General features: G+C 40.8%; 1 protein-coding gene across 7 annotated transcripts in view; it reads left to right on the top strand.

Moving 5' to 3' along the window:
- LOC132909827 (ankyrin-3-like) overlaps window positions 1–10501 on the top strand; it is a 33796-nt gene extending 23295 nt beyond the window's left edge. For all 7 annotated transcript variants that reach the window (XM_060964937.1, XM_060964935.1, XM_060964936.1 and 4 more), the window contains 2 exons: window positions 2–8576; window positions 9356–10501. In XM_060964937.1, coding sequence (XP_060820920.1) covers window positions 2–8562 — 8561 coding nt within the window. In that variant the 3' untranslated portion in view covers window positions 8563–8576; window positions 9356–10501. The remainder of the gene's footprint in view (window position 1; window positions 8577–9355) is intronic.
- The last annotated feature ends 1322 nt before the right edge of the window (window positions 10502–11823 follow it).

Genomic DNA, 11823 nt, shown 5'->3' with positions numbered 1-11823 from the left:
GATGCTGTTACTATCCACGAATTCCTTGCGCAAAAAGCGGCTTGTTCCTTAGAATCTGTAGATGCTAGTTATCCCAGTAAAGTAGTCGGACAAGAGCAAGACTTGTCGCCCAGTGTCGAGAGACAAACCTATTCAGAGAAGAGAAAATTCTGGGAGGATATCTCGAGGAAACGAGAAAGTTATCAACGATCGGAGTCCGAAATATCGAGAACGTCGCAGTTAACGATAAACGAAAGCGACAGTGAGTATATACAGAATATTACGACTGAGGACACGGCAGATATCGTCCAACAGATGGACAAGTCTGAAACTTTGGAAGATTTGAACGTACCTGATATTTCCGAGTGTTCGGTAGCGGAGAAGGCTCAGTATTTCGAGGAACAGATACAGAAAGAAACCACGAAAATTCCACCCAAGTTGCTTCAGCAAGACTCGTTAAAGTCCGAGAAGGAGAAGCTAACGAAAACTAAGATAAGCGAGAAAGAAAAGTTAGACAAAGATGAGAAGTACGTGACTGAATTGAAGCAAGTTACAAAGGTGGAAGAAAGGAGAGAAATTGTTACCTTGCAAACGGAACAGCGGAAAGAGGTGGAAAGGAAGGAAACGAAAGAAACGATGAAATTGTCTTCTGAAGATGAGAAAGAAAAAGACGAGAGTAAACCGACTTACGCGGATGTAAGTGCTAAAATGGAATTAGCCGAAGCGAAACTCGACGAAACGACTGAAAAAGAAAGTAAACCCGAAAGATCAAAGGAAGATATCGAGAAGATGGATGCCATGCCTTCCACGCAACCTCTAGAAGCAAAGGATAAGCATATAGAAAAAGCGGCGGAGCCATCGACGCTGACCGAAGAGAAATCGCTCGATACGACGCAGAAGACGGAAGAAAGTGCCGCAATGGTGGAAGATCGATTAGTCGAATTAAAAGTTGAACGTGTTACGAAGCGGGAACATGAAACGATTGTTATTACCGAAGTACCTGTGCAAGATATTGTAAAAGATGTAAAGATAGAAAAAGAAGATATAAAACAGTCAATTATGGAATTAAGCGCGAAGGAAATGAAGGATATAGAAGAGAAATACAAGGATGTGGTGGAATCTGTGGAAGTAAGTGTGCCACAAGAAAGCGTAAAGGAAAAAGTAGAAGTGAAAGAGGAAGTGGAAGAACCGACGCAAGAACCAACCAAATTAACGACAAAGGAAGAAGATATAAGAGAGAGGGTCGAAATAGATACAGAGGGAGAGAGGATAAAAGAAAGTATAGAAGAGGAACGGGAGGAAAAGCGTGAAATTGTTAGCGAAGTAATTTCGCAAGAAAGTGCTGAGCAAAGTCCAAAACGACCGAAACGAGGAGAGCGGGAGGAGGTGATCGCGGAGGTAACTGTAAAGGAAGACAGCACGAAAGAAAAGGAAGTACACGAGGAAGAAGCGATTGGAGAACGAGAGGAAGCTATCGCAGAAGTAGCTGCAGAGAAAGAGAGTACAAAGGAGAAGGTGGAATACAAAGAAGAAACAATGGAAGAACGAAAGGTCGCGGAAGTAACTGCGAAGGAAGAGAGTACGAGAGAGAAGAAGGAAGATAAACGAGAAGCGATGGAGAAAGTTACCGTAGAAATAGGTGGCGAGGAAAAGGTAAAGGATATCGAGGAGAAAGAAACGGAAGAAAAGAAAATAACCGACACGCGAGAAGAAGAGGAGGAATTGCGCGTGATGAGAGAAGCTCCGGTGGAAAGAAAATTACAACGCGAGGTAATCACGGAAAGAGAGACGAAAAGGAAAGAGGTGCGAGACGAGGTCGTTAAACGCGTAGAAGAACAGGAAAAAGAAAGTGAAAAAGTTGTTACGGATGTAATCGTACGGGAAAGAGTTAAAACGCCGGAGATAAAAGAGGAAGATGTGGTTAAAGAAAAATCGACCGGAAGACGTATTATAACGGAAGAAACTACTATCATCTACAAGGTACAGAAAGATGGTACTCTGGTTCAAGAACAGGTATTAAAATCGGTTCAAGTAGAAGGAGGAAGCGAGGCTTTAGCTGCCGCGCTGGTTCAACTTCCCGAAAGTAAAATCGAAACGAAAAGTGTCTACGAAGTGGAATCTATTGGCGAAGTTACGCCAGAAATTACGTTTACGACCGATATTAGAAAAGAGATGCAAAAATTTCTGGAAGGGGAAAGAGCAACGGAAGTCGAACTCGAGGATAAGATCAAGAAGGAGATAACGTCGATGGAACGAGAAAAATCGGAGAAAGTATCTCCTGTTGCGGAATCGGTCCGAGAGGTCGAAGACGGAAAAATTAAAGAAAAAAGAGAGGAATCGAGAAAAGAGGAGAAAGAAGAAATTACGCTCGATAAGAAGACGGTGACCGAGGTGGAAACGAAGCACGTTAGGAAAGAATTCGAGTCGCGTATTCCTGTCTCCACGGCGAAAATAGACAAGGACAAGATACAAAAGGAAACGAAACCGAAGAGTATAACGGAACTAAAACAGCTTGCGAGTAAACTCGAAAGCGACAAGGAATTAAGCACAGAGGAACAAGAAATTTCGCCGACGACTAAAAAGAAAGAGTTCGAATCTCGAATTCCCAAACGCGTCATAGACGTGAAGCCAACATCGGATAAAGCTGGAAAGAAGGATACGCATGTTAAAAAAGAAAGCGAGTCGTATACGATAACGGAAAAAAAATCGAGCGAGGAGGTGACTTCGAAATTGGAGGAGCATCTAACTACAAAGAGCGAAACGCAAACGTTTTCCAAATCTTTCACCGATCCGCAAGAAGCTTTCAAAATGTTCGAGGATATGGAAAGCGCAAAGGGCGAATTTGCCACTGTCACTTCGAAGATCGATCATAAAACTTCCACGATGACGGAAAAGAAAGAAGTGGTGTCTTCGGAGATTTCCAATGGTAGGGACAAGGTAATCACGCTGGAGGAGAAGGAACGCGTGGAGAGGAAGAAATCGTCGGAGTCGCAATTAAAAAAAGAATCGCCAACCGAGACGTTGGAGGAGAAGAAAAGTAAACACGAGGAATTAGATAAAACCGCGATTCAAAAGTTGTCGATGAATTTGACGGATACGCAAGAAATAATAGACGCAGCTGCCTCCGAATCCAGAACTCAAACGAAAAAGGAGGAGATGTTCAAAAAGTTATCCGACAAGGAGGGAGTTATGACTCGTGAGGCGGGTAGTAGCCTGTTAAGGGAAAGCGATGCCGACGTAGCCATTCGGATAAAGAAAGATATCGGTGAAAAAAGAGACGAGAAGGATGAGGTGAAAACGGTGGAAGGGAAACCGGCGACGGAAAGGATATCCAAGCCAGTCGCAGACTCGGATCACGTCGAAACGCTCGCACAAGGAGAATCGCGTAAAGAGAGTAAAGAAAGTTTCGACGTTATTCAATTTGTCCCAAGCGAGAGGAAAACGGAGGAGAGAGACTCATCGAAGGAAGAAGAAGCGAGCGAAGCAACGGAAGAACAAGCGACAACACCGAGAGAAAGTTTAGAGGAGAAGCAACGGTTAAAGTTTAAAGAGATCGAGGCGCGTACCATAGCGGAGACTTTGATTCAATCGATCGAAAAGGAAATCGAAGCAAAATCGGCAGCTGATTTGAAAGCAGAGCTACTTAGCAAAGGATATCTAGAGCAAATTATAAGCGAAAGCGTCGAAACGGATCACGAAAAATTGGCCGATGATTTGACACGCAAGTTCGAAAGTATTATGAGGAAAACGATGGACAAGCAAGCGGCGCAAATGAAAATCGATCAAAGTTTAATGGAATCACCGAGACCGAGGTCGTCGATACAGGAAGAATCTCTGGACAAAAGTTCCACGAGAGACAGTATAAGCGTGAGCGAAGATATAACTAAAGACGAAGAATCGTCTCCGCAGGAAAAAGAAGAAAGTTTTCCTCTTTCGTCGTTTCAGGCTAAACTGCAAGATAGGGACATTACCATGAGCCCTAGCAGTATATCGGAGCAAATAGATTTCGAAGAAACGATCGACGTCGATACGAACGAATTGGAAAGCGTGTCGAAACCAACCTCGAGTCCACAATCTGAGAAACAACGATTCACCAAGTCGAGCAGTCAAGTGGAATTACAAAGAGATTTGCAGAGTGACGTTAGTTTGCCTCAGGATAAGATCGTATCGGAAATTTCGGGTGCCAGAGTTTTGGAAATTCTCGAACCTGGCGTAGACAGTCAATCCAGAGAAGATTCCGTTGACGTGCCTTCTTTAGAAATGGACGAGCATAAAATATCGGAGCAGACAAGCAGGGGAATTCCGTCGTTGCACGAGAGTGCCGAAATGGATTCGTTCGATAAGATGGATCAAGAACGGGATATAACGATAAGTCCTAGTACCGTATCCGAGGATACCAATATAGATTATTCCTTGGTACAGGAGTCTTCTCAGCCTATCCCGATGCAGAAAGATCTGCCGACGATAAGTACTAGAAGAGCGGACAGCTTCGAAATCGAAAGTCCTCCGTTGGTCTCCCCGAAACCGAAAGTTCGCGGGCTTGAAATTAAACCTGTCGATTGGATGATCGGTGACGAGAAAATCGAAATATCAGAAACGCTACAACCGTCTCAGATCTTCAACCAGGAGTTGGAAGCTTACGAATCGATGAAGAAAAAGGAACGATTATCTTCGTTGGATGGATCGACGGATCACGAACAAGAATCCGGTACTAAATCTTCGGAAGAGATTAGCGTGATAGAATCGACGAAAGAGGCGGTCGCGGACAGTGGTCGCGATAAAAGTACGACTTCTTCGGTCGATGAAACGAAATTAACGGTGATTCCTGTCAGCGAGCAAGATTTTGAAAGCGAACTGGTGGAAAACAAATTGGACGTTAGTTGTCAGGAGTTGGTAGACACGTTACAACGAGAATACGACGCGAAGACGCCTATCAAAGAATATATCGAGAGTATTCAACGAGAAATATCTAGCGAACGGATCGTGGAAGCGGAAGAGCGAGAGGTTTTACGAGTAGACGAGTCCGCTTCGAAAGAACGTACCGAGGTTCTAACCGCAACCACGACAGAGAAATCTTTGGAGGAAGAAACTCGAGAGGAAAGGACTAAGGAAGACGCGTCTTCGGTTACCGAAACTTCTAAACGCGAGGAAATCCTTTCAAAGTCAGGAATTGAACTGAAATTGGAAAAAACAACGACGAGATCGTTAAAGGAGAGCGAGAAACCCGCGGAAGAAGTATCGCAAGAAACAACAGACTCTGAGAAACCGGTACGCGTGGATGACGTATTAAAGGAATGGACGGAAGCTTATTTGTCGAAGATGAAACCCTTAGGCGACGACTATAAAAGGCATATGGAGAAAGCTACGGAGAAACACGATAAGCCTGGAAGATCCACGACAGTTCCTTCCGACACTTGTGCCTTTAAAATAAAAAAAGACGATCTCTCTAGCGTCGATTTAAGCGCACGATACGCTATAACCGTTCTAGATCAGGTAGTTAAAAAAGAAATAGCCGAAGTGAAAGAATCATTAGAAGCAGCGAAACAAGACCTGATAGAGGAATTAAGCGAAAATAGCGAAACTGTGATTCAAATTAAAGATTCCCCTTCAGAGTTCCGATTTAAATTACAACCCGAATCCATTCCGAACGATTTACCATTTTTATACACACCGTCGTTCCCTGAACAACAACCGCACGAATCAGATACCGAAGCTGTAAAGAGCGAATCTCCTATCGATAAGTCGATGCCGTACGAAACAAAAGATAGTACAGAAAGTAAAATGGAATTAGAAGAATCTACTTCTAGTAGTATCGAAGAACCGATACATCTACAAGGAGACACACCTGTGATTAAAACCGAAAAGTCTGACATAGAGACTGCTGCGATAACCGTCCACGAAGATACGAAAGACGACGAAGAAGAACATCCTAGCCCTGTACCAGCTAGCAGGTCAGGCTCAGACATAGACAATAAAGACGAAAGTTCTTCTTTGGCTTTGCCACGGCCGGTACTCAGAAGACGACAGAAACCCGGTAGAAGTTCTAAACGCGTCGCGTCTGACAGCGACGCGGATCTTGGTTCTAGTTCCGGCGAGAGTAGTAATTACCAATCTTGCGATTACGAGATCGGTAGTGGCAGCCGACCTAGTTCTTCCGACGTAGAGGCTTTGCAATCCTGTGGCGTACCTTCTGCGACGGCTTCGGAATACGAAACTGCGATGATGTCTATCGAGCATTCTTCCTCTTCGAAACCAACCTCTCAGGAGTACCATACCGCAGCCACGACGATGAGCTCGCGCGAGTCTATGAAATCTCTGACGTCTTTAAGTTCGGGTCACCTTGGCAGCATCGACAGTACCAGTGAATTGTCGGAAACGTTGGTGCCTTCTGAAACTGATGCGGAGAAAGAAGAAGCGGAAGAACGTCTCGATGGTGCTCTGGAAGAAGAACACACCGAACAGTCGGATTCTTCGGGCAGCGATATACCGATCGACGAACCGATAGACAACATCTACAGCAGTATACCTTGCCGTATGAAGCGATCTTCCGAAATGATTTTCCCACAGGTGCTCGATAACGCTGCTCTCGAGGTCGAATCCACGGAGGAACCGACGACGAAAGACGCCAAGGGAATTGATTTCGCTACGTCTACCTTGACCACGACACCCGGTACTCTTCAATCTGTAGATATAATGACATCGCGGGTTTCCGAAGACGGTGTACAGAGTGTATGCACTCAAGTGATTTCGACTCAAACCACGTCCGAGACCGAATCGTCCTTCGAAAAGGTGGAGAGCGAAACTCTTGACGCGAGAACAGTCGAAAAGGACACGGAGGAAGTAACGTTGGACGTGCCGACGACGACAGAGACCGAGCTCCTAGAACAAAAATACGTTGCGGCAGCAGTATCCAGCGAAAGTCCTGAAATGTCCATGCAGACGTCTACGCCATCGATAATACAGCAGACAAGTATGTCGACGTCCTCGACATCGGGCGTTTCGATCGATACGGTCGTAGGAAAGGAGAAATCAGACCGTCATTCGCCGGATAGCGATTCCTTCGAGATGGTCGACAAGCCTGATATCATCGATGACTTTGTAGTTATAGAAGAAGTCGGCAAAGAGGCCGAAGAGTACGATTCCGAAGGTAAAAGTATACGTATTAGTTCCATACCGCAAGCGAGTAGCAAACAGTACGATCGGGATCTTGAAAACCTTATAACCGAAAACAAGCAGGATTCGCAAGTGTCGACCAGTCAAACATCGAAAAATAACGAATTATTCGATTTCGAGTCGGAAGAAAGTCCACCGCAAGTTTCGAACGACGATCAGTATTCGCAGTCGTATTCGGACGAAGAGCAATACGAAGGAGGGAAGAAATGGATAGAAATGCAATTTCATGCTGATCCTCGAGTCTACGATATCGAATACGATCGAGGCCCTCTAGAAGATATCAAAGAGGAGGAAATTACCGACTTTGAAGCTGGCAGTAGTAGATTTGGAAGCTTAGGTAGCCACAAAGAGTCGATAGGAAGCGTGGGTAGTATGCGCGGTAGCTTTGGAAGTACCCCCGATTACGACGTCTTAACGGGTAAAAAGTATTTCACTAGACCATCCGATCACGACAACGTATCGTTGAGCTCGTTGCAAGAATTCGAACACTTGGAGAGCGCGGTCGCTGCTGAAAATTCTAAAAGATTGCAATGCGGTTCGCACGATTCCGTTAACAACGGTAGTCTTCCAAGAAGGTACATGACCAGCCGATCCGGTCACGGTGACGATATTTCACTGTCCTCGTTGAAGGATTTCGAGGGATTGGAAAAAGCGTGCAGGGAAGCGCACTTGATCGAATTGCGCGCCAGAGAGGAAGAGGACTTGCTGGAACACGAAAGCCCCGAGAACAAGTACAAATTAGAAAGTCTACCGCGAACGAGGATCGATACGAGTACAGCTGGCTCGTTCAACGCAAGCACGTCGGGATCGGATGATTACGAGAAGAGAATAAAAGAGATCGACGAAATCATACGAATAGCTCAGTCGAACGTGGAAAAATTCGATCGGCAGGATGACACGACGGAGGACATTTCGCAAATCGAAATTACGGACGTTGAGAAAATGGGAACTCAAGCTGGTGCGCAATCTATCTCGAAGCCAGAGGAACCGGAAACCGTACTACCTCTGCAAAGGGAGAGCAACGTTATGGAAACGAGTACGGATTCTCTCGAGCTGGAAGATAATATGGATAAAAAGCATCACCCGTTATGTCGAAGCTCCGATTCGTTAGAAATGAAAACCACGCTAGACTTTCCTTCGTTAAGTTCTGACTCGTTGAATAACGTGCGAGATGCAAAGGAAACGCAGTCGGATGTAGCGGAACATGCGAGCAACGTTAGGCGTATTTCTTCGGATTCTCTGGATATGCCTCTGTTGGAACCACAAGATGCTGAAAGTCGTGAGAGGCCAGGCAACGAAGATGATCATTCGGATGGCGTGACGTCGGACAATTCTCTAGAGCAAAGGTCAGAAACGGTGGACACCGATAAAAGTGATAAAATGAGGACAACACCAAGCACTAATACATAGGAATATTTTCGTAGGTATGTATCATACGAAAAGATTATGTTCGACAACGTAGTCACCGACGTTATGGTTCTACCGTAGCCCTTTACTTTGCCTCGTCGTCGATAAAATTGCCTGAATTCTAATCCTTGGCGCGGTAGTAACGCTCGCTACATAAGCGTACGACTAACATTAGCTGTGCTAAATTTTTATCGCGACTGTTGCTCGTCGAAATATTGGATAATTGGTTCGATGATAAAAAGAAATATACGAATGATTTTCATTCATTCGCTTAGTTCCATTAAACTTCATTGTCACGTTATAGTGGCTAATTTCGTATGATTATTCGAACTAATTATTATCGATTACAAATTATTACCGAAGAACCACTTCGTACGGGTATTGTTACGACCGTCTGTTAAAGATCCTTAAAAAATTCGAACGCTTGTTTTTTAAGAATTTTCATAATATAAATATAAATATAAATATTTCGAATATTTGTAACGAGTAATTTTAATATCCGATCACTATGAAATTTTTACTTTGACGCATATAATTCTTTCGGACTATAGCTCGATATAACCTGTTCTTTTCTTTTTTTTTTTTTTTTATACTTCATATATCATTCGAAGACTCGTTTTTTCCTATGTAAAGAGATAGAATCGTTTTTAATAACATTCAGCTACGCTTCTTATGGACGATCTGTAATGAAAAATATTTGAGAAAATTTGTCCTTCTATCGTGGTATATCTATATCCATAGACGTTGCTCATTACATATCGTGCACTTGAATATTAAACTCGTTATCTCGTTACAGATAGTGGACCATCAAAGTGAATTTGTTACAACATTGGTTCTTAAGGCTACAACGATGTATTATCGAGCCAGTTCAAATGCTTTACGTATACAGCATAATATGAAAAATGATGTACTAAAGAAATACTTGCGCGCTGTGCATATGCAAGATATTAATGCATTTACCTTTATTTTATGCCATGTTTTATAAGAATACGTAACTTGTTTTACGATGCTTAAGTCGAATAGTTATGATCTTTAAAATATAGGATTGTTATGAAAATGAGATAGGAATACGAATGACGCTTACTTATTTCATATTAAATCCGTACTAGAACGTAATTGCTTTCGATTTACTTGTTTAAATAATTACCAATATCTTGCTTCGTTGTTCACGTTTGTTTGTAGTAATTAAGTTTCTATTGCAAAATTGTACTTTTAAATGTTATTCATATTGTCCTACTTGTACGATAATACTATTTACATAAAATGTCATGTTTTGTAAATTTTCGATTATAACGTGTCTTTGTGACTACGCTTTCTTAAGGTGTTGACAGTTACGAACACTTTATATCGCATACTGATTTTCAGAAACGTTTACGAGCTCTAATACTCGTTAATCTTAATTGCAAGTGTTCACGAAAGAACAAATATATTAATTAAATAGAAAATTTTATATACGAACCGTAATATTTAAGGTTTTAGGAGAAAACTATCAAGAGAATGCATTCTATACGTAATATATGATGCATATGTGCAAATGTTGTAGACATTTTTTGTATGCGAAATTTTAAACAATTACGAAATTTTGCTTTCGTCTATTTGCTGACGATAAATTTGATGTATTTTATCGGTCATGCGAATTTTATGTTACGACAAAATTTTAACGATGTCTTTCATTTGTCTTCATAATCTGTTTCTTTCTTCATCGATGAAAATATAAATCTATATGAACCAAATAATATCATCATTTATTGAAACCCCAATATTCATCGCAATTGATAGTTGCTTGGATAACATACTTGATAGAACTTCAATTATAATAGAGCAATAACATTGTCTATACGTAAGCTAATTAATAAACGCAAGATCATACACGCAAATAACAAAATATTGTAAAATAAAATGAAGAAAACAATGAAGAAATACAAAATACATTCAACATTCACGAAGGCCTTTTTTCGGTAGTTCCTTGCATCCTTTATTTAAAAATAAATCATCGCTCTTAGAAGCATTCGTACGTCTCCACATACATGCATATGTTTTTGTATTTTCTGTAAGTATGTCTATGAATATGTTCTCGATTTTAAAGAGCTATAACAAAACCTGATTGATAACTAAAAAGTGAAACGAAATAAAAAAGCAAAATAATGGAAGTAATTTACTTGCCTCTAAAATTCATAACAATATCTGTTGCATGTGATTGTCAAAAAAGAAGAAAAAGAAATAGAAACAAAAACATAAATTTGAAATTTATAAAATTTTAAAAATATATTTTTTAATTTTGTTATATAACATTAGCAAGTCATTTTGTTGTATCATTTAGAAAAGGAATAAGAAAAAGTATTTGACAACTAATTGTATTAAATATAGAAACTATGCAAACTATTGTACGGTTGGAGCGTCTAGACGCAAATGGGATATTTCTACTGTAGAATAGTATAGGATAATACTACTTACATTAACTTCCTAATAATAGCTATAGTTTCATTACTAAATGCTTAATAGCTTTATTATTTTTAACTTCATTTCTAAATATAATTTTTATCCATATTGGTTTTAGCAGAAATCAATCGTTACACAATTTTTATATTTATTTCCTTAATCATGATTCATAACTTACTCGATGTTGATACTCTTTAGCCTAACGTACTCGCTTATGGTATACACCGACGCATCGAGAGTGCATAATATCAAAGATACTGATAAAAATCACAAGACTGTCGATATTTATGTTCCTCGGAGATTATTTATGCGATTGTATGTGTGTTACGCTATTTCATCGTTTCTTTGAACGATGTATCGAAGTTCGTTAACTTGGAGCGTCTTTTGTAGTAAGTAAGTATCAAGTATTTCAGCAAACGGAGTGAATTACGAACTTTGTTAAATTTTCACATTGTTTCACCTAACACGAACATAAATATGAATCGAAAGATGTGATTTTTTATACTTAGGATCATTTGAAAACCATAAGATTTTAGGCAATTGAATGTACTCTAACATTTTTGTAACTTGGAATCTTGTAATTTCGTAAAAAATAAACATAACAAAAATTATTATCTATCCTACTTGGAATTATGTAATCCCATTTACCTAATCGTAAGTCGTTTCACTCTACTTTTAAATACATACAGCAGATATATTTTGAATCACCCTGTCTAGTTTAGCCTTTCGCACGCGTAAAGAAAAAGTACAATATTCTTTAACTTTTAAATATTTTGTAACTTTCAAATTGATTCCGCACAAAACGGGAACGACGATTACTATAAG

Source organism: Bombus pascuorum, chromosome 8 (genome assembly GCF_905332965.1).
Source record: "Bombus pascuorum chromosome 8, iyBomPasc1.1, whole genome shotgun sequence".
NCBI classification, from domain to species: domain Eukaryota; kingdom Metazoa; phylum Arthropoda; class Insecta; order Hymenoptera; family Apidae; genus Bombus; species Bombus pascuorum.
This window is presented reverse-complemented; position numbering and strand designations above follow the sequence as displayed.